Source organism: Hipposideros armiger, unplaced genomic scaffold (genome assembly GCF_001890085.2).
Source record: "Hipposideros armiger isolate ML-2016 unplaced genomic scaffold, ASM189008v1 scaffold_578, whole genome shotgun sequence".
Taxonomy (NCBI): domain Eukaryota; kingdom Metazoa; phylum Chordata; class Mammalia; order Chiroptera; family Hipposideridae; genus Hipposideros; species Hipposideros armiger.
Window position 1 is genome coordinate 926702 of NW_017731928.1, and position 23957 is coordinate 950658.

At 39.9% G+C, this 23957-nt stretch overlaps 1 protein-coding gene across 2 annotated transcripts; it reads left to right on the forward strand.

The window, feature by feature from the left end:
• THOC7 (THO complex subunit 7) lies at positions 1-22680 on the forward strand. Of its 2 annotated transcripts, none has more exons than XM_019624102.1 (8): positions 1-132; positions 16259-16376; positions 17122-17249; positions 17562-17648; positions 19663-19720; positions 20614-20680; positions 20762-20831; positions 21553-22680. In XM_019624102.1, exons 1-8 carry the CDS (start codon positions 114-116, stop codon positions 21627-21629), a joined length of 624 nt encoding a protein of 207 aa, XP_019479647.1. In that variant the 5' UTR covers positions 1-113; the 3' UTR covers positions 21630-22680. The 2 variants fall into 2 exon arrangements, with proteins under 2 accessions (XP_019479647.1, XP_019479648.1); XM_019624103.1 differs by lacking the exon at positions 1-132 and adding an exon at positions 142-848.
• The last annotated feature ends 1277 nt before the right edge of the window (positions 22681-23957 follow it).

Here is a 23957-nt window from a genome sequence, read left to right on the forward strand (position 1 = left end):
GGCGCCGCCGCCTCCTCCTCCATGGCTGTTTACCCGGCTGCATTGTGGGAATTTGACCTCCGCCGCCGCCAACCGCCGCCTCAGCTTGCGCCGCCGCCGCCGCCGCGCACGCCATGGGAGCCGTGACTGACGGTGAGGCCGCCCGCCGCCACCCGGCCCGCTCCCCGGAGCCCCTCGGCCTCCCCCCGTGACCCCCAGCCTCCGCGGCCGCTTCCGGGAGTCCCTGGGCCTCCCCGATCAGACCCCTCCCAGGAGCCCGGGGCTTTCCCGGCCGCTTCCCCCGAGCCCTCCGGCCTCTCTCCGCAGCCCGTCGGCCCCCGCGGAGCCCCTCTCACTCCCGGGCCGCTCTCCCGAGGCCACGCGGGGCTCGGGGAGGTTGGGCTGGGAGGATGGTCGGGGGGCCGGGAGCACGCGCGCGGGCCCGGGAAGGCTGGAAGCGCTGCGTGGGCGGGTGGTACCGGAAGGGGTCCGGGCTGTCGGAGGATGTGGCGAGGGAGCCCGTGGTGGGGGTGGGGGGTCCGAGGGGCGCGCGAAGGGGAGGACGAGGTGGAGGCCCGGGATCCGGGGGTCCGCAGGACCCGTGGAGGGCCGGGAGGGAGCGCGAACTCCACGGATGGGGCGAGGCCTTCGGGCCAAGCCGGGAAGGAGAGAAGCTCAAGGACACGTGTCCCAGGGGTGTCGCGCACAGGTGACCGGCCCCTGGAGGAGTCCTCTGGGCCCGTGGGGAAGGGCCCCACGCATTGGGGTGGATCGTGTGAGGCCGGAACTAGCCCTGTTGGTGGGGAGAGGGAGCTGAGGACGGTGCCTAAAAGAAGCTGTGGACCGGGTATCTGAGGACGCACGGTGGGGTAAGGAGCAAGTGGACGGATGGGGCCGCCTAGGGTAGAGGGAGGCAATAGAAGGGGGGGTGTGTGTGTGTCTTGGGGAGAGTGCTTTGCCGGCTGGAATTGGGGGCGGGGGCAGGGGCAGAGTCTGGGTTTGTGGGAAGGTGTGAGGGCAGCTTCGGAAGGTGGACCGCTGGGAGGTGGGGCCCGGCGGGTGGTCTGTGGACTGGGCAGAAATAAAATAGGGCGATGCCCTGGGGAAGGCGAGCAGGCATAATGGGCACCTGGGGGGTAGAACCTGAGAAGGCGTCAGCGAGGGAGGAAGGAAGTCCTGTGACATCTGGGAAGGGGAGATGCTGGGCCGCTGGGTCTATTTGAAGAGAGAGTGACTAGTAACCATAGATGCCTATGGAGAAGCCACTTAGGAAAAACGGGGGGTTAAAAAGGGCCTCCACATTAAGGGGCTAGGCACTGGGAAGAAGAGCAAAAGGCCCACATTTGTGGAAGCGGTATAAGGAATGATGATGTGGGAGGTTCTTAACAGTCCAGGAACATCATGGGAAATTTTAACTTTGCTTCATTCCCGTTTGATTTATTCAGTAGATATTTATCCACCTGGGCTAAGCTTTGGGATTACAGCCCAGAACCAACAGGGGAGACCTTTTGGTCCTCTGAGGATAGTCTGGTGGGAAAGACACATTGGATAATGCGTTTTAAGCATGGCAAATGTCTCCACAGGAGAAGTCTGAGGTTGAGAACTGTAGAAGCATGTAACAAGATGGCTAATCATTCTTGGAGATCTGAAAGCATCCCTGAAAAAAGTTACTCTTAATCCCATTTTTGAAGCACAAATAGATGTAGTTGGACTGGAATGACGTCTGCAAAGGCCCCAGTCTTGGAAGAACTAAAAAATGACAAATATTGACTAGAATTTAGAAAGTTGTGAACCAGAGATTTCTGAGTGCAATGCATTAAAACAACAATTGCACGCCACTACGTGAAGAATGGCGAGGGGACTTACGAGTTGTAAGTCCCCCGTTTCTAACTTTATGTAGTGTTTATCTTGTGTCAAACGGTGTTCTAATTATTATCCCCACTTTACAGATGAAATTGGGGCACAGAGATATTAAGTAACTTGCCCAGGGTTGCACAGGTAGTAAGTTGCAGAGCCTGGGCTCTCAGCAACTACAGTGGTTCTAATGAGAGCTAATGGGGGTTCTAATGAGGCGGGAACGCAGAGAAGTGGACAGGTGGGAGAGAAATTTATGGGGGACCTCAATGATTGAGTGGATGTGAGGGGAAAGATGGAGGGTTATCCCGAGTTTCTGATTTGAGTGACTGTATGCTTGTTAGACCTACTTCTCTATTTATCGAGGTGGAGAACTTCAAAAGAGAGAGTTTTGTCCTACAGGAGGTGGAGAGGGATGATGAATTCTAGTAAAGTTACTGGCTGCAGTCAAGTGTCCCCCACTTAGAGGCTACAGGAATCTCCAGAAAGTTCTCTTGACCTTGGGCAAATTAATTAACCTCTCTGAACCTCTCAAGGTTTTATTCTTTGTATGGGGATAATAATAAAATCGACCTCATGGGGTTGTGTTGAGTATTAAATGCAATAAAAGTTGTGAAGTGCTTTGCACTAAGTCTGACACATAATAATGTTCAATAAATACTATTAAATGTAAGAGCTGGTCTACTTACCTCTCTTCCACTTTCCTTTGATGAGAATTGTGCCTTCTTCTTTGTTTCTCTTTCTTTTCTTCTCTTTTCAATTACAGTTGACATTTAATATTAGTTTCAGAGGTATACAGCATAGTGGTTAGATATTTATATAATTTACAAAATGATCCCCCTGATATAAGTCGAGTACCCACTGGGCACCATACATAGCTATTATAATATTATTGACTATGTTCTCTGTGCTTTACTTTACATCCCCATGACTGTTTTGTAACTACCAATTTGTACTTCCCTTCATCTTTTTCATACAGCCCCCCAAACCCCTTCCCATTTGACAGCCACCAGTTCTCTGTATCTATGAGTCTGTTTCTCTTTTGCTTGTTCATTTATTTTGTTTTTTAGATTCCACGTATAGCTGAAATCATAGGGTATTTGTCTTTATCTAACTTATTTCACTTAGCATAAAACCCTCTAAGTCCATACATATTGTTACAAATGGTAAGATTTCATTCTTTTTTGTGGCCAAGTAGTAATATTCCAATTTGTGTGTGTGTGTGTGTGTGTGTACCACGTCTTTATCCAGTCATCTATTGATAGGCATTTAGGTTGCTTCCATATCTTGGCTATTGTAAATAACGCTGCAATGAACACAGGGATGCATATATTTTTTCGAATTAGTGATTTGGATTTCTTTGGCTAAATACTCAGAAGTGGAATTGCTGGATCCTAAGGTAGTTCTATTTGTAACTTTTTGAGGAACCTCCATACAATTTTACATAGTGGCTTCACCAATTTGCAATCCCACCAACAGTGCACAGGGTTCCCTTTACTTAACAGCCTCGCCAACACTTGTTGTTTGTTGACTTATTGATGATAGCCATTCTGACAGGAGTGAGGTGGTATCATTGTGGTTGTAATTTGCATCTCTCTGATGATTGATGACATTGAACATCTTTTCATATGTCTATTGGTCAGCTGTATGTCTTCTTTGGAGAAATGTCTGTTCAGGTCCTCTGCCCATTTTTTAGTTGGATTGTTTGGTTTTTTGATGTTGAATTGTATGAGTTCTTTATAAATTTTAAATATTAATTCATTATCGGGTGTACCATTGGTGAATATCTTCTTCCAGTCAGTAGGTTATCTTTTTGTTTTGTTGATGGTTCCTTTGTTGTTTGATGTAGCGCCATTTGTGTAGTTTTTTCTTTTGTTTCCCTTGCCCAAGGAGATATATCAGAAAAAAGATATATTACTAAAAGCAATGTCAGAGAGTTTACTGCCTATGTTTTCTACTAGGAGTTTTATGGTTTTGGGTCTTACATTTAAGTCTAATCCATTTTGAGTTTATTCTTGTATATGGTGTGAGGTGGTCTAGTTTCATTTTTTTGCATGTATCTGTTAAGTTTTTCCAGCACCATTTACTGTATAGACTGTCTTTACCCCATTCCTTCTTCCTGTCTTTAATCTGCACAGATTGCATTTCTCTGCCTGGTGACAGCCCATTTATTCTTCAAGACCTACCTCGTCTATTCCCCTTTTCTCTTTTGTAGAACCAGTTGATCTTTCACCCATTAACTATGTTATTTTATGCATATTGCTTCTATTGCCTTTAATATTCAGTTGACTTATCTGGCTTATCTAGAAAATATTTAAGGCAGTCACCATAATAAATAAACATAAAATAAATGAATGAGGAAACAGGGCACAAAGAACATGGAGACTAGGAAACACAAGAGGAAGTTAGAAGTGGGGGTGATCCTCAAAACGCTAGGGGTAAAGTCCAGTACATTTCTTAAGAAAGCTGCAGCCCAAACCAAGAGGCAGGAGCTAGTCCATTCTGTGACCTAGTATTTATAAGAGAAGGCAACATTAGACTCCCAGGACAAGAAGATTTTTCTGACTTAAACAGAAAAAGCTTATCTTTGGGGCCCTTATAAAGAAAAGCCAGTGTCATAGCCTTAACTTCTTTTCGGCACTGAGGATCATTGGGCTGTTTCTTAGCACATCACTTACTAGGTCAAGAAGGCCAAATCACAATTTAGAAAGTATTCTAGAGCCAATAGACGATGTTTAGGTGAATAGCTCTGGTGGTCTGCCTTAATTCAGAGTGAGATTTGTTTGCTTTAAGAATATCTAGACCAGCGGTTCTCAACCTTCCTAATGCCGCGACCCCTTAATACAGTTCCTCATGTTGTGGTGACCCTCAACCATAAATTTATTTTCGTTGCTACTCTGTAACTGTAATTTTGCTACTGTTATGAATCATAATGTAAATATCTTTTTGTTTTCCGATGGTCTTAGGCGACCACTGTGAAAGGGTCGTTTGACCCCCAAAGGGGTCACAACCCACAGGTTGAGAACTGCTGATCTAGACCATAGAGGAAAGGACAAACTACAACTTCTTCAGGCAATTCTCTATAAACATAGTTTTCCTCAACTGAGCTTTTGGTAAAAATCAAGCAGAAGAGAGTGATATATGTGATAGGCCCACAAATACCATACCTTTTAGGCACCATGCCAGGTGCTGGTTACAACAATAAACTGCAGAGGAAGGCCTGACTCCTGCTTGTGATCAATCAGTAAATAAGATAACTTCTGAGAAAGAACATGATTAATTTCTGAAGTTAATTATTGAGTTCTGAGAATGAAGTAGATAATGTATGAGAGAGAGTAATAAGGAAGGACTGCCAACAACTAGGTTAAAATAGGGTGATCAGGTATGACCATTCTGAAAAGTGACATTTAAAGTGAGATCTGCAGGGGTCAACTGTGTGAAGACCCTGGGAAAGTATTCCAGGTAGAGACACCAACTAGTGCAAAGGCCTGAGATGGAAGCAAGCTCTTCACTGGGCTGGATCCAGGTAGGCCAGGAGAGGTGTGGTACAAAAGGAGGTCAGAAAAAATAAACTGGAAGGAGCTCACAGAGAGCCTTGCGCTTGCAAGCTGTGGGAAGGAGATTGCATTGTTTTCTGTGGGTACGTAAAAATGATTGGAGGAGATTTTAAGTGGAAGAGTTAGTGGTCTGATATATCTTTTAGAACCTTCTGGGTTGCTGGGTAGAGAATGGATTCTAGGATGGCAAGAAAGGAAGCAGGGAGGCCAAGGAAAAGTATTCCAAGTGTGAGACGAGGGGGGCTTGGATTAGGGTGATGGCAGTGGAGAAGATTTTGAGAACTGGGTAGCTTTGATATGTCAGTCATCCTCCTGAAGATTCTTGGAGGAGTACCAGTACACCTGTCTGGAGCATAGAAGAGGGCGGACGTTCTCTTAGGAGTCTGAATCTGAAGTGCATGGCCAGGTGCTGTGCCCTCATGTAATATTTACTACATGTGGGTCTGCACATCCAATTGAACTGGATCTCCTGGAGGAGAATCTGCCTATTTCCTGCTCCCAGCCCAAGGACACTGGTTACTTGGAGGAACTGCCCCACCTCAGAAGGAAGGAGACACTGAACAGTAGATATCATGACCAGCAGAATCATTTTATAGATGGAAAGGTGGAGGTCTTGGGACATTAGTGACTTACCGTCACATAGCCAGTTATTGGCAAAGCCATTCTCTCTCCTCCCCTGTTGCCACCCCAGCACTTAGGCTAACTGAAAAGCAGTTTAGATGTTGTCACTGTTAATTTAAACTATGTTCACAGTTTGTATTTTGTATGTGTTAAACAGTGTTAGTACCCTGCTAGAAATCATTTCAGAAGCCCTTTTTGCAGTACAGAGAACATTAGGTAGATGTATTGATATGCCAGAGCAACAGATGGGAGATGAAAGGGGAGCAGCGGGACGTGGCTGTACATCCCATTTAATAGAGCTTGTTGGTTTTGACAGGTTTTTTAAAGTACAATGTGTAATGTATGGAAATATGCTTGTTAAAATTTGAAATAATGGTTTGAAATATGCCTATGAACAATGTGACAGTATAATGAACCTGTGCTATGACTTTCTAATAATGTAATTGTGTATGTTTTCCTATGACTGCAGAGGTGAAACCTCTTGTCTGTAAAGGAAGATAATAATACACACTATAGGGTTGTTTCAGGGATGAAGTGTGGTAATGTATGTAAAGCACTTTCAAGTTGAGTGACCATTTTATTGTTCAAACCAGGACACTTTTCATAGGGAAAGGAAACAAATAAGATGTATGGTCATCAAATAGGAGTGTTGAAACACCATATAAGTGTCTGCTGCTACTCTTACTGCTGTTTCAATCGCCTAATTAGACACGTGTGGGCACAGGGTTTTTGTTTTTTGTGTTCTTTTTTTCACTAGTGCTAATGAATTTGTCCACTTTGTTCTCTCCTATGGCCCCAGCACAGGGGTTACTGCTGCAGTTCAACTGTTAAATGTTTCTTTAGCCAAAATAAATGGTTTTTCAAGCGAGATTGGAATTTCAACCTTGACTTTATTAGCACCTTACTCTAAATATTTAAATAAATTAGAGAAAAGCAAAGGACCTCAACACAATATTTTTGCTTTTTTTTTAATTTAATTTTTGTTTAAGTAATTCACTTTGACATAAACAATTTATTTAGACTTGTCCTATGTGTCTCATGAGAGATCACTACTTACATGAAGGAATCAAATTATCTTACTTATTGTTCTTTCCACCTACCTTTTTTGTGTCTTCTTAATAGTGTTGGCCTTAAAAGTTGTTTTAATGATTTTAAGCTTCTTGAAAGGAGAGGCTAGGTGTTATTTTACCACAAGGAATCTAACGCAATGCAATATACCTAATTCAGTTTAACAACTCTTAAGCAGTGGCGATCTAATGATAAATCTAAGAGGAACCTGCACACACATTGTTTTTACATGACCTCATTCTCTCCTCTTGCTAATAGCTCAGATCAAGCCAGGTTTCTTCTTGTTGTTAACACATCATAGATTTACCAAAGAGACTTTTTAATACAGAAAAAGTGAAAAAAAAAACCAGACCTCAAAATGACCAATAAGTTCACTACCTAGATAACCACTGTTCATATTTTTTTAAAGTAATACATGTCAGAAAATTCAAGAAGAAATGCACCAAGTGATGAGTGAACACCTTCCCCTAATCTCCTTCCATTACTAATCCTTCTCCCCAAAGGTAATGACTATAAACTTTGTTGTTTTTGTGCCCTTCCAGAATGATTTTTAAATGCCCATAAAACGTAAAGAGCACCACTGGTGCCAGACTCCTGAGTTTGAGTCCCAGCTCTACTCCTTCCTGTGACATTTAATTTGGGGCAAGTAAAAATATTTTTCTACCTTCCTCTGGAAAATAGGGTAATCATAACCTACTTTATAGGGCTATTATTCAGAATAAATGTTTATATGCGAAGAGCACTTAGAACAGTACTTAGCATATTGCAAGCATATCTTTTAGCATGCCTGTGTGTGTGTGTGTGTGTGTGTGTATAAATATACTTTAAAATTTTACACAAATGTTTACACACTTCTGCATTATACTTCTATAATTAATGATATAGCTTGGAGCTCTCCCTACCTCATTCTTTTATATCAGTGTAGGATTCTATTATTTTTTTAACACTAATCTATTAAATATTTAGCTCCTTTCAGTTTTTTACTCTTACAAATAGTGACAATGGAGATATTTGTATAGATGTTTTTGCACAGTTGTGGGAATAAATTTTAGGAGACAGGTCAAAGGGCATATGTTTTTAATTTTGATTCATATCACTACATTGCCCTAGTGCCAGGTGTTTTTCACTGTAATCCTGTCTCAAATTGTTATCCCTTCCTGTGGTGTTCAGTTTGGATTCAGGGGGCTTAGGAGAACCAGGAAAAAGCCAGTGGGGTGTGTGTGTGTGTGCCTACAGAATTCTTGCTAAACTGCCTGTAGAGAGGAAATGCTAATCTTCAGTGGTAGATCCCAGGATTGCTGCTTCCTAGAAGCAGGTAAGGTTGCAGTGCTGTGAGGGTTTTCAGTGTCGGGAATGACATTTGAGGGTAGCTGGGACCTAGGAGGAGGTTACAAAGCACTGAGTCTCTTGCCTCTGGTGGTCAAGCCTTGACTTGTCCCTAAAGAGGTGTTTTGGAAGTTAGCCCACCATGAGCTTCCAAATTGGATTTCTCTTTCTTTTTTTGAATATTTGCTCCTAGATGTTCTAAAAAGTTGTTTTGTAATCAAAGTTTTTTTGTTTTTTGTTTTGTTTTTCAAGATTTTTATTGGGGGATTGGAGAAGGGGAACAGACAAGTTGCTATCCTTTTGTTCTTCAGTCTAGTTGTGGAGGACGTCACCTCGCTGGCCCAAGTTGGTATTGTGATCATTGCGCTCTTCCCGGGTGAGGCAGTCGGTTGCTGGCCATTGGATGGCTGCTTACGGCGGCTCATGGTGGCTCTTGGCGGCTGCTGGCTGCTCACGCTGGCTGCCGGCCACTTATGGTAGCTCACGGCAGCCCACTGCAGCAGGGGCTGCAGCCTACGCCATCGCCAGCCACTCACGGCAGCCCAGCTCCAGGTCGAGCTGTTGTTCACAGTCTTAACTGTAGTAGGTGCAGTGTCACTGGCCCATGTGGGAACCGAACCAGTGGCCCTGCTGCTCACAGCTCGCGCACTCAGGCCAACTCTTCACCAACTGAGCCACTCAGCTGGCCTCCATAAGCAAAGTTTTAATAGCTACTGTGGGGTATAACAATTAGGGGTTTGGAAAGGAATGTTAGTCTGGGTTTATGAGCGATTGTCCTTTCCATGCTAAAGTGAGAACAGTTAAAATGACTTTGTCACCTGACCAGAGGCTTGGAAATGGAGAGCTGGTCTAGTGACTGTCAAGGAGTCATTTCTTCCTGCCTCTCTGCTTATGGAAAATGGCATATTAGAATCTAACCCCTTGAAAAGACTTTTTGAGGCTTATTTAGTGTCTTTTTTTTTTTTTTTAAGCTGAGCCATCCTGCTACCTGTTGGCAGCTCAGCGGCTGCTCAGCTCGGGCTGGACTCGAACCGCTGTTGCTCAGAGCTCAAACTCCTGAGCGAGCTCTTAACCAACTGAGCCACTCGGCCGGCCCCTTATTTAGTGTCTTAATTTTATATTTATTGTAGGTATAGGTTGGCAGATAAGACAGGAAGGAGTCTAAAATGCATCTCAATTTGGGAGTAAATATTTGCTTATCAGCATACAGATGTCATAAGGGATTTTAAAGTGATTTTGAATGGTAGGCATTTGTAGGTATAATTATAGTACAACATATAACTGAATGCAGTAGGAAATCTTCCTGTACGTCTAAAGTCAAGTGGAAAACCATCCTCAGGGCAGATGTTAAGTATTTTGGTTTAAAAACTTTTTCCAGATGGCATTGATCCTCCTAGTCAGTACAGAAAGTAATTATGACAACTAAGGAATGATGTTCAAAGATCAATAAAGTAGTCTCTAAGCCTCCAGACTGTTTTTTACAGAGTGGACCAAGGCCTGCCAGAATGATTAATATTAGCATTCACATTGCTTATAGAGAGCTTCAAGCATGATAATAATTTATGAAGTCATTGTATAATATATAGTAAACAGCATATGGTTTATGTGTGTTCAATCTAAAGGTAATTGATGAAATACCATTAAAAACAATAATTCTCATGTTGTGCGTTAGGAACCATTAGTAGCAGGCCACCTTTAGATTTGAGAAGCACACAGGCTGCTGCTGTACGAAAGGAGAGGTTGGCATTCCTCTGGACAAGAATGAAAGACTCCTCGGTTAACACATTGCCACCTATGTCCTGGCATCAAATCATCATTTTTTTTTAAAAGATTTTTACTGGGGAATTGGGAGAAGGGAACAGCGCTGGGGAATCAGGGAAGGGGAACAGACAAGTTGCTGTTGTTATGTTCTCCAGTCTAGTTGTGGATGACGTCGCTTCACTGGCCCATGTTGGTATCATCATTGTGCTCTTCCCAGGTGAAGCAAATCAGTCGCCGGCTTCTAGACGGCTGCTCACGGCGGCTCTTGGCAGCTCACACTGGCTGCTGGCCGCTCACGCTGCCAGCCACACATGGTAGCTAATGGCAGCCCACTGCAGCAGGGGCTGCAGCCTACGCCGTCGCCGGCGACTCACAGCCCAGCTCCAGGTTGAGCCATCTTTCACCATCTTAGCTGCAGAGGGCGCAGCATCACTGGCCCTCATGTGGGATCCAAACCGGGGTCCTGCTTCTCAGAGCTGGCGTCCCAAGCCAGCTCTTAACCAACTCGCCACTCGGCCGGCCCTAATCATCATTTTTTGAGTCGGAAAACAGTTTGCACTTACACCTGTAAATTTATTCATCCTTTTAATTTATGTAAGGCTTTGGTACTCAATGCTCAATTCTTGAAGAGATGACAACAAGTTTGGGTTGTCTACAGTCATGTGAGAACATTAGGCCCCAGCAACACATCATTGTGAGGAAAATAAAGTGCTGCAGTAAAAAAATTTAATAAATAAGTAAATAAACAGAACACAGGCTGTTTTCAAACTGGCAACTCACCCCTTTGTTTTATTTTGTTGCTGTGAGAGCCGTGTTCTGTACTTTATATATGGCATTTCAGTAATTCTCATCCCGAGAATTTCTTAGGCCTCAACTGTCTATGAAGTTTAAGTTGAAATACTGTGACCTTGCAATATGAAGCTTGAGATAGAAACAAATTTGTAAGAAATCATAACTGGACAAAACTTTGTATGCATAAACACATAATATATATCTACATCAGTATATAGATATCTCTATAGATATATCTTCAACATTTACTTTTTAACATTGTGGGATGATACAAGTTATGGGTTACATTTAACATAAAGATAGGGATAACTTTCTGCTTTCCTGCTATAAACAGGCATTGTGCTCCTTTGTGTACTTTTATTTTCATAGTTTCAAGCAGTCCTGCAAAGTGGATAGTTTCATTCTCATTTTAGAGATGAAGTTAAATATTGGTCACACACACCCAGTAAACACTGTGGACTAATGTGGACGTTGGCCCCAGTTTCTGACATCTGGCCCAGGAGTCTGGCTGTGAAGAAATGCTCTTAGAAGAAACAGGGCTAGGGCTGAAGCCAGAAAGGGCCGTGGCCGCCTTGACAGGGAATCTGCCCTACCGGAACCACTCACGCTCCCCGGGGTTAGCGCTGGCCCCTGCCTTCTCCTGACCAGTTCTCTGCCCAGCCCTAACCTGCCTTCCAGGACCTGTGATTCTGATCTCTACTTTAATTCATGCCGTTTTAGCCCCTAACTGCATATGCTGTGGTAGCCTCCCAGTTAGCTCCCTGCCTTTGGCTTTTTCCCAGTGCAGTACTTTTGTACTCTGCCCTAAGCTTAATCCTGCTGGAAGGTCCTGCCTGTGAAGCTTTAGAAATTCCCAGTTGCCTCCCAGCCAGGCCCAAGCCTACTAGCATGGCATTTCCTAGTGCTGACTCCCACCCTCTGACCACAGGCTGCCTCTGTGCCTGGGCCCCCATCTCCGTCTTCACCACCCAGCCCCGCTAGTGTTCCAGCACTCATGTACAGGTGCAGCCTTTCATTCCCAAGTCTGCTATAGCCCTCCGCCTTCTCCCTCCTTGGAGCGGAGGACAGGGAAAGGACTTTAGCTTGCTATCTTTTTTCTTTTTTAACAGCATCTTTGAGGTGTCATTGATATACGAAGGCCTGCACATACCATATTTAATGTGTACAGTTTGTTGCGCTTGGACATATTCAAACCTGTGATCCTATCACCACATTGTAGCTTTCTTTTTCCAATGACAGCTAACAGATTTTGAGTACTCATATGATTCAAAAATCAAATAGTATAAAAATATGTTTCCCCAACTTCCAGCCTGGTTCCCGATCTATACCCCATATACTGTCCCTCTTGGTAACCCCTTTTATTAGTTTTTTGTATGTCAATATATATGCACATGAGCATATATATTCTTTTTTTTTTTTTTAAGATTTTTATTGGGGAATTGGGGGATGGGAACAGTGCTGGGGAATCAGGGAAGGGGAACAGACAAGTTGCTGTCATATTGTTCTTCAGTCTAGTTGTGGAGGACGTTGCTTCACTGGCCCAAGTTGGCACCATCATTGCGCTCTTCCCGGGTGAGGCAGATCAGTCACCGGCTTCTGGACAGCCGCTCACTGCGGCTGCTGGCCGCTCACGCTGGCTGCTGGCTACACACGATAGCCCTGGCAACCCACTGCCACAGGGGCTGCAGCCTATGCTGTCGCGGGCGACTCGCAGCAGCCCAGCTCCAGGTTGAGCTGTTGTTCAGCATCTTAGCTGTGGAGGGCAGTGTCACTGGCCCTCATATGTGGGATCCGAACTGGGGCCCTCTGGCATCCCAAGCCAGCTCTTAACCACTCGGCCGGCCTGAACATATATATCCTTCTTCCCCCTCATTTTTATATGAAAGAAAACATGCCAAACACACTGTTCTTCATCTTACTCTTTTAGGTTATCTTAAGTAACTTCTCTGTTTCAGAACTTAAATGTTTATTTCCTCCTCCTTTGCTTTTTTTTATAGCTTCACAGTATTTCATCACATTCCTGTACCAAAATTTACTTAGCTAGTCCCCTGTTGATGGACTTATATTGTATCTGTGCAAATATATCTTGGATTGTTGGTTCAAAGGGTATATGTTATTTGAAATTTTGATTAGATGCTTTTTAGATTTTTTATTTATTTATTGGGGAACAGTGTGTTTTTCCAGGACCCATCAGCTCCAAGTCAAGTAGTTGTTTCAATCTAGTTGTAGAGGGTGCAGCTCAGTGCGGAGATCGAACCGGCAACCTTGGTGTTATGAGCACTGTGCTCTAACCAACTGATTGATGATTTTTAAATATCAAAAGAGCACCTTATATTCCACTTCCCCTGACCCCCGCCCCACCAAGCCAAGGGGAGCTGTCCTCCTTATCCCCACTATTGTGTATGTCTGCGTGACTCATTTAACAACCGCAGCCTCCTCTGTGTGTTATTTCTCCAACTAGCGTGAAAGAACTCCGGTCTTTATTTCACATCCTCAGAACTTACTCTAGTACCTATGGGCACGCCTGCTGATTGATCAGATATTCATGTCTTTATTCAAGAAGAGAAATCTCTTATGTGGACCTGAAAATAAGAGAGTTGCCTGCTAGTTCTTGGTAGTGTTTTACTGATACAAAGCTATCTTTGGAGGACAGATCCCACGCAGGCACCACAAATCCAATTTGAAAATATTTATTGAGCATCAGAAGTGTAAAGACACAGCGTGAGAGGCTGGGGAGGAAACAGTGAACAAGACAGATAGGCCCTCATGAACCCTTGGCCAAGTTTATTTGGCCTGTACAGTGTTTTAAACATTTTTCAAAAGCTTTTGTAATTGAGATATTACGTGCACAGATACAGGTACACAGATCTTAGGTATGCAGGTGGAGGAATTACAAAATCTGTTTGAAACATTTTTTTGTTAGTCATCAAAATTTTTTTTAAAATCTCTTGAAAAACCTGTTCTGGTGTAGCTTCCCCGTCAGTCAGGGTACTCACTTCCCAGTTTCCCTGTACCTCATTCCCTGTTCCCTGAGTGCGTTTAATCCGCAATCCCTGGTCCTCGATAGGATGCTCAGGCAATTGGAAGGAAGTAGGGGTTTCTTGGGGGTTTGAAAGAGTAGAGAGAAAACCAGAAAATGAATTTAATAGTATCAGTTAAATACCAAACTGTTCGCTAATTGGATGTTTACTTTTATTTTAACAAAGTTAAAACATGTTTGTAGTTTTAAAAATCAATTCTTTTTCTGCATTTTAATCTCTTCGGGGACTATGTTTGTCTCAGTCTCCTCAAATAACATGTTGGTGGTTAAAAACTGAAAACATTTATTTGTATTTTAAAGGGTAAAATTGAAACACCTGTTGAATCTGTACTTCGAGCAGCCTGTCAAAGCCATGACTGAGAGCAAAATCCAATTCTAAAATGTTTATCTGATGATGTCACACAATAGATTTGGAGCCATCTTCCTCCCAAAGTTCATCTCCGCTGCACCTGCGCTCAAAAATACTTCTGCCTACGCACAGGAACTATTGTTTAAAGATTTTGCTGTTGATTCATTATGCAGGCTCTCCAGGAATTACTTACACTTTAAAACTTATTATAAAATAAATGCATGCACACAGTAAAAATCAAAGAAACAATTCTGCAAAGCCACTTAGAAAATTAAGTCTGTTCTCATCCCCTGTCATTCCTCTCACCGGAAACAGCCACTATTACCAGTTTCTTGTGTGTCCTTCCAAAGATATTCTCTAAATACACAAACAACACATGTGACGTGTGCACACATATACACACAAAGCCTCCCCCTTTGCTACACAAATGGCAGCAAACTGCTTCTCTGCACCTGTTTTGTTTTCATTTTACTAAACATATCTAAGGAGATTTTGTGGCATCGCTATAGATACACTATTCTTTTGGCTGCATAATATTATATGTTTCATAATTTAACCAGTCTCTTTCTCGTGAATGTTTAGGTTTGCAATCTTTCTACTATAAACAGGACTGTTAAGCACATCCTTTTTTTAGTATATGTGCTGCCGAAGCAAGCACTAAGCACATCCTTTTACATTTATTTTTGTGTATGAGTGCACATGTATCTATAGTATGAATTCCTAGAATTGGAATTACAAGGTCAAAGGTATGTGCATTTTAAACAGTGTTTGTTATTGCCCAGTTGCCCAACGTAGTGGACTGGCTTACGTTCCATCTGTGAGTGTGAGTTCAGTTTGTCTGCATCCTTGCCAGCACTTTTATCAGGTCTTTTGATCTTTGCCAGTCCAGTAAGTGAAAATGACATTTTATTGTGGTTTCGAACTGCCTCTGTTGTGTTATGATCCAGGAAGAACACTAGCTCACGGCTGCCTGGCCAGCAGTTTGGTGTCCCACTTCTTACTCATCACCATCTGCACTCCTATTCCTCTTTTTCTTTTCCTTGGAGCAGAAGTGAGAGAGACTTGTTAGAAAAAAAAAAAGTCCTCATGGGGAAAGGACATTACAGATATAATAACTACATTATACATTTTTAAAAACAAATCCATTTCTTTGTCTCTGACCCATCTTTTGTTCTGTTTTCCTTGTCTGTCACTGCATCTTTTAAATCTTTTCTCTCTTTTCCTTTTACCAGTACCTCACATTTGTCAGAGACATGAAAACTTCAGTCTTCCTTCTGTCTGAACAGGTTTTTCCAAAACAAGTTCTCCAAGAATTATTGGATTATTTTCTTGGTGGTACCTGAAAATTATTTCTGCTCAACAACCCAGCAGTAGAATCCCAGATCTGTGAGGGCAGAGCCTTGCACTGCTATAACCACAGCCTCGAGAATAGTGACTGACATAAATAGACACTCAATAACTTTATATATGTGTGTATACTGAGGGTGCCCCCCCAAAAAATGTGTACACATTTTAAGAAAGGAAAAAACTGTATTCATTGTAACACTCAATATATACCAATAACGAAAGTGAATACAAGTCACGTCTGACTTCTGCAATTACAAGAGGTGCTCACGGTGGTTACCATCAGCGTCCAGACACTTCTGATTACGGCAGACTACTGCTTGAGCATAGATGACATCTCTTAAAATGTGTATACATTTTTTTGGCACCCCGGGATATATAGTAGTAAAACCTGCATAACATAAAATTGACCACTAACAATATTTAAGTGTACAGTTCAGCAGCATTAAGACACATTTCAATAATTTTCTTTTGGATGAGTGAATGAGTAGTGATGCTGGTTATTTGTTCCTGAACGTTAACAAGAGCCAAATGGTCTTTTTAATTCATTGCTCTTCTTTCCTCCAGATGAAGTTATACGGAAGCGTCTCCTAATTGATGGAGATGGTGCTGGAGATGATCGGAGAATTAATCTGCTAGTGAAAAGTTTCATTAAATGGTGCAACTCTGGATCCCAGGAAGAGGGGTATTTCATTTCACTGTTGTTGCCATACCAATGTCCTGATGAGATTTTAGACTATACACAGTCCTGTTAATATTGCAAATTTTAACCCACCTTAACTGGCCAGTGGAGTCAACTCTTGGTTAATCAAGAGTAGATTTTTCTGGCTTCTCTTGAGGGGCCTGCTTTATGTTTATTAAAATGTGCAGAAGACATAGTGGTAAGAAGAAAGATTAAATTTAGGCTTATTAATTTGGTCACTTTTAGCAGATAAATGTTTAGTAAGACAAAATACCTAAATAAAGTGTTCTTTTTAAATAAACTAATAAGTTCCTGCAAAGTTTTATATATATTTAATAATTTTTAACTTAGAAAAAATTTCCTCATTTGAATTAGCTTTCTTGGTGATAAATAATTGTATAGAGTAAAAAAATTGGGAGAACAGAATTGTTTAGATAGAAAAAAAACTGATCAAAACATTTAAAAAAGTATTTAAAACAAAATTCAGACAAATAGCTGTTTGAATTAAGCTTATATTGATAAGAATAACAGTCCCATCTTTGCTTTTGTAACTAAAGCTGTTTATAAATTCAAGTACACTACATTTGGAAACAGAAAACATAAGGGACAGATATTCTAAATAATTTTAAATAAAGCAAAGGATTCTCTCAGAACTTGATATAATGTAATTAGCAAACCTTTTCCTGCGCTATAAACAGTTCAACTTTGGCAATCTACAAAAATCTTTAATCTGTTTCTTTTTCATTAGATACAGCCAGTACCAACGTATGCTGAGTACACTGTCCCAATGTGAATTTTCAATGGGCAAAACACTGCTGGTATATGATATGAACCTCAGAGAAATGGAAAATTATGAAAAGATATACAAAGAAATAGGTAAAGAAATTTAAAATAATGTTTCTCTATCTGTGATTTTAATTTTTGTGGTATAAAGGAAACAATGCTGACTAACAGTTTTCTTTGGTTAGTGGTAAAATAATAACAATAATAATATTAATAGAAAGAATACAGTAAATGTTGGTTATAAAAATGTATTCTAATATGATACAGTACTTTAAGTTATAGCTATTTTTAAAATGCCAGCATCTATTTTATTAGCAATGCAACTTAAGAACACCTTTTAAAATTGAAAATGAATGGAGATTATTATATATGTTGTTATAACTGTTAAAAAACCTATTTATATAGAATGTAGCATTGCTGGAGCACATGAAAAAATTGCTGAGTGCAAAAAGCAAATTCTTCAAGCAAAACGAATACGAAAAAATCGCCAAGGTAAGGGTTTTGTGGGATTTAGTACGCAGATACTTTATTACTGACTAGTATTTTCATGCTGTTTTTAATGTTGTGAGGTAAAATCTCTGGCTAGAATCAACCTGAATTATAAGAAAGAATTAGTAGTCAAACTTAATTCTTTAAAACTATATTATTCTTTAAAATATCAGAGAAGGAAGACTATGCTGAAAAAAAATGTTTATTTCCTGGATTGTATTGATGACCTAAGTATTTCTTAAGTATTTGTTGTTGTACTATCTTCAGCCTCCTTTGCCTAAATAATGTTATGGTTAATCAACAAAAGCAATTTACACAACTACACTAGATTTAGGGCTTTGTTTGTTGTTTGCTTGTTTAATGTAGCTACTTTCAGAAAGAAAAAAGAAAATAATTTAAGCCTATTGAGTTTTTATTAAGTACAAAGCAAACAAATATTTACAAGCTGCTTAAACAATAACAGGAAGGTTAAAGTTTAGTTTTGTTTTGATCTCTTTTGTTTTAAAATTAGGATGCGTCCTTATTGCAGTCCATAAAAACTATTTCAAAATAATTTTTATTTTTAAAGATTTTTTAATTGGGAAATTAGGGGAGGGTAACAGCGTTGGGGAATCGAGGAAGGGGAACAGACAAGTTGCTGTCCTTTTGTTCTTCAGTCTAGTTATGGAGGACGTTGCTTCACTGGCCCATGTTGGTATTATCATTGCGCTCCTCCTGGCAGTCGCTTGCCAGCCATTGGATGGCCGCTCACGCTGGCTGTCGGCCACTCATGGTAGCTCACTGCAGCCTATGGCAGCCCACTGTAGCAGGGGCTGCAGTCTACACTGTTGCTGGCCACTCACGGCAGCCCAGCTCCAGGTCGAGGTGTTGTTCACCATCTTAGCTGTAGAGGGTGCAGCGTCCCTGGCCCACATGAGAACCGAACCAGCAGCCCTGCTGCTCAGAGCTCGGGCCCCCAAGCCAACTCTTAACCAAATGAGCCACTCGGCCAGCCCACTTCAAAATAATTTTTTATGGCAGAAGCATTGCTCCTCCTATAATGTAAACTGAAAGAAAAATAAATAATGTGTAATCATAATTGTGACATATATGAAAAACTAGAAGGAAATAGAAAATATATATGGTTATTTTAGGGTTGTAGGTTTCTATGGCTTAAATAATTCTTTTTTTTAACACTAAGCATGTACTATTTTGTAATCCAAAAAAATGTTATTAAAAATCACACTTTTATTGAATTAATATGCTGATTTCCAAAACAATGAACTTTACTCTTTAGTGAGCTAATTCAGATGACGTTTGATTCCTTATTTTAAAAGTTGTTTTTTTAATTCGGTCTAAAATGCATGTGGTCAAGTTTCAGTGACCAATTTATAGCAAGACATACCAACTTATTTAATAATTAATATGAATTCTAAAATCATTTAAAATGTTTTACAGTGTTTTTATTGACTAATGAGGCTTTTAAATGAATTTTGTTATTTATCATTTCATTAGAAAGGTTAACAGGAGATACATGACTTATCTTGGAGGTCTCAGTGGAACAGAAACAAGGCTGAATTTTAAATCATTTCTAAGTTTCTGAAATCTTTACCTTCACAAGGAGTGAGAAGTGTAATTTGCTGTTGTCTATGATCTGAAATTAATGGTATATTTACCTTGCTGACCTTTTGTTTGCTGGGCAATTATGAATAGGATCCTCTTCAGAATCAGCCCACTTGATAATTAATGATGACTGAAGAGCACTTACGCTTATGCTGGTCCCTTCTATTCTGCCCATGAACAGGTACATGGAAAACAGAGGGGGAGCTAAAGTCCTTTCTGGGACACTTTTGAAATCATGTATCATTACATTTGTATCTGAAGCAAGTGAAACTGGCAATACGCTTTTCATCCATCAATGTTTTAATTTCTTTATGTACTATGAAAGTGATTATGGGAGACTTGTGATAGTATACATTTTGTTTTGATATCCAAGTTCAAAAAAACCTTAATTTATAGACATTTTTATATCTTTCAGAATATGATGCTTTGGCAAAAGTGATCCAGCATCATCCAGACAGGCATGAGACACTAAAGTAAGTTTAGAGCTTTACTTGAAAGTAACTAATCTTTCTACACAAATGTTTACATACTGGCCTATGTATTTCATTTCTACAAGAATACATGCGTTCTAAAAAGAACGATCAGATCATCAATATTACATATTTTAATACTATTGATTAGATTTTTTTTATTCCTCCTGCCTTACTGTCTATAGTTCTAATAAATGCATATAATATGCATCAATATGAAAATGAATAAATAGAATATGGTATACACATATGGTAGAATACTAAATAGCAGGTAAAAAGAATAAAGTAGATATATACTTTTTAAACACATCTCAAAAACATAATCATAGAAGAAAACAGAAGACATAATGATAAATGAAATATATATAGAATAATAACCATTTATAAAAGTTACAGTCCCTCCAAATATTATATACTAACACTATATTATTTAAAGATACAAATATATACATTAAAAAAAGGATTGGAGTGGTATAGTAATTGCCTGAGTGGGAAGTAAAGGAAGAAAAAAGGCCCATGATGGAGGACTGGGGGTAAGGTTCAAAGTGTATTTCAAATTAATCTGCAGTGTCTTATTTCTTTTACCAAAAAAAAATCAAACCTTGAAATGAGTATGACAAAATGTCAAAATGTATCAATTCTTGGGGTTTGATAGTCTATTATCTATGTTTTCCTATACTTTAAAAATTATCTAAAAATTTGTTTATTGAAAATAACTACATATTTAGAAGTTAAGAAGAAAACATCTTTGCTTTAAAACTCTCAGCATAATGGAGTTATAATTCCTTATCCTTTTTTAATCTTTAAAATACTACTTAGTAACTAAAATGTTAGGTATTAATTGTGAATTTTGTTCTCCCAATTAGCAAAATATAACAGTGTTTTATTTTTTTCAGGGAACTGGAGGCTCTGGGAAAAGAATTAGAGCACCTTTCACATATTAAAGAAAGTGTTGAAGATAAGGTATTGCATATATATGTGTTAGCTATCATGATACATATGTTTATAGATCAATGTGTATTAATATTTTTCTTGTTAACACAGCTAGAATTGAGACGGAAACAGTTTCACGTTCTTCTTAGTACCATCCACGAACTTCAGCAAACACTGGAAAGTAAGTAGCAATAGCTTCATAATGAATATTTATGAAGATTTTTAAATGATCCAGGGGCATACCTTCTAAAAGATACATCTTCCAGAGTACCCCTTCAGTTTTAGAACAGCAGCGTAGCTGGATGACATCAGAAGGTACTCATGTTGCTCAGCTTTCTGAATATATGCGTAAAAGTCTCAATGTGTAGTAACACATGATTTAAACACATACTCAGTAGTTTATATTTTGAGAAACTCAAGGATGATAGATTTGGAATGTTTCTTGGTTTACCATAGTTTATTCTATAAGATAATTCAGGACCCAGGCAGGCCATGATGAGTGCATGAACCAATTAGTGCATAAGCACGTTTGCACACTCAGTGAGTGGCGGGTGCTTTGGGGGAACTTGAGACTTGCCTTCCTATTGACTACAGCCCTTCCGAAATTTCTGTCTTACCTGATCGAATTGTTTTCAAGGAAAGCCTAAGACCTAGATTTTTTTTTTTTTTAGTGAAATCTATCACATAAATTTTACATTTTGATTCAACTAACAAACAACAACCAAAATGGAACTTTTAAAACCAATCACTTGTGTGGGCCAATTGCAATCATCGGCTATCATTTTGCCATGTTTGTTTTAGACATATTTGGCTAATAAAAGATAAAACTATTTTCATGTATTCATTAAACATATAATTTAAGCAGGTTTGACTAAGGTTTTATGTTTCTTTCTCGATTGCAGATGATGAAAAGCTCTCTGAAGTAGAAGAAGCTCAGGAAATAAGCATGGAAGCAGATCCTAAGCCACAGACAAGCTAATCGCTCAGCATTCCCAAGATGAAGTAGCAGCAGGATCTTAGTGCGTTTGGAATTTGTGTGCTCTTGAGATATTTAAAGTTTTGACAGTGAACTACTTTGCTTTTAGATATTAATGTACAGTTCATTCATATTTCTTCACACAAAATGACTCCAATTGGGGTTTTTTTTGAAATAGCTTTTTTATTCTTAAACTTAAAAGCAACATCCAAAATTTTTTAATAAAATGTTTTCAAGCCAGATATGTTTTCATTAACATTCTAGGTAGTTTTAACTGTTAATATTGATTTGCTTACAAAATAAGTTGAAGATTGTGAGAAGGTGGTATTTCTAGAATGTGCATGAGAAAATGAGTCAACTTCTGGAAATTGTTATCACTTTTAAAAATGGAGTACATGAATAGCTTCAGGAAGGCTATGAACTTATAAAATAATGTGCAACATGTTTGTGGTGTATGCTCATTGTGGGGCAGTTTCCATATTAAGCATCCCTGGTGTTAGAGGTAATAACAAGATGAAAAGTAAATTCATATGCACTACTTTCTAGATCTCTCACCTTAATACGTGAGCAGCATGGTTGTTAACTGTTTGGTTCATATATTTTTTTTCTCTACTGTTTTATTCTTTAGGAGTCATTTTCAATGGAAAAAAAATGTATTGGTAGAGTGAAGACTAGTCTGAGATAAATAGTCTGTGAAGATGGCCTTGCATAAAGAATTTCATGATCTTTTTAACAATTAAGCTAAGGCTGAATCACTTGTAATTTTCTTAAGTATTGAATCACATTTTTAATACTTGTTAGGTTCCATCCTTATTCATTTATTTTAGTTCGAAAATCTGACACTGCATGAATCATACCTTAAAAATGTTACATTTTTGTAATTTTAATAAGAATTCTTGTCTTTAAAAATGAAAGTTTAAAATTAGTTCAGTAGTAGTCATATTAAAAGTGTAATAATACCTTTAAATGCTTCCTCTAACTTCATCTGGCAAATCATGGGAGAAATTTATTTGCAGAATGGCTATGCCTTAATAAATGTTTCTATTTTCCATTATTTGTAAGATTTATGAAGCAAAAATTTGCTTATATTGACACAGAATCAAAAGTCAGTGTTTGAAAAAGCATTTTTAAAGGACTGTTGGGCAGAATACTCTAAAAAAATGCCTCTTCCCCCACTGGTTAATTCACTAGAGAGATTTATTCAGGATTATGTACCAAAAGATAAGAATCCCTATGAAGATAACTTTTATGCAATCAGTAGCAATATCAGAGGCAGCAGCAGGTACATGGAAAACACACATTTTTCAGTTTATACTTCCTCATGGTTCTCTTGAAAATCCTCTGGAACTGCTTGGAAGACTGAAGAATTTCGTCCCCTAGAAACTCACACTGCTGAAGCTCAGAGTGTCTCTGGGCCAGTAACTTCATGGACTTATCAGTCACTGTTTCTATGAGGCCATCCACCTATGACAGAAAGATCCAAAGAAAGGAAGCCGAGTGTTGGAAAGCCTTGTCAAAACCAAAGGGATGGTTGTTTTTCCTGAGAGACGAGTTCAGGAATTGGTGGATGTTTTGCAAGTCCCAAAGTATTATTCTAATTCAAGTTATAGCAAACAGAGCTTGAAAACATACATTTACCACCCAGTGATAAAGACGATCTCATTTCTTCTCAAAAGACGCCTATTTGAACTGAATTCACTTAACATTTATTAGGCATACAACCTCATCCTGGGTGCCCTGAGCAATCCTTTATCCACTCTCAAAGTGCCCCCCACGAACAGTATTTCTTAACGGTAATCATTAACTTAGTCCCACACCCGTGCTTTCTAGCAGGATTGCACTCAGTGAAACCTGGCTCTCCCGTGCTTCTGAAACACACAAGTAAAAGCCATAGTCCACTACCTGCATTTGCAGCTTCCCTACTGTCAAGTCTGACTTGGAGGATGTTTTCCATGCCACATTTCTCTTTTCTAAATGCTGGAAAGTGTGGTTTCTTCTTTGAGGAGTGTGGCACCTACTGTAAAAATGCAAAAAAACATAAGATTAGGGAGTGCCAGCATGATTTCTGTGACAGTGTTTAAATAAGAATTCTCGCCTTTGGGATGTTCTCTTATAAACTGAACATTTGCCACATGACAGTGTTGAGTTGGTGACCATATTCATATTATTCTCCACGCCCCATGTATCTCCTTTGTGCCCAAAGCTCTCTTTGAAGAGATCTATAGGGTGCAGAGAAATGAGATTGTCTGGATCCGAAAGAATATACAGTGTCAGGAAAAAAGCAGGTCACTCGTAAGCAGAAGAAGAAATTGTCTCTGCAGCTGCTGAGCA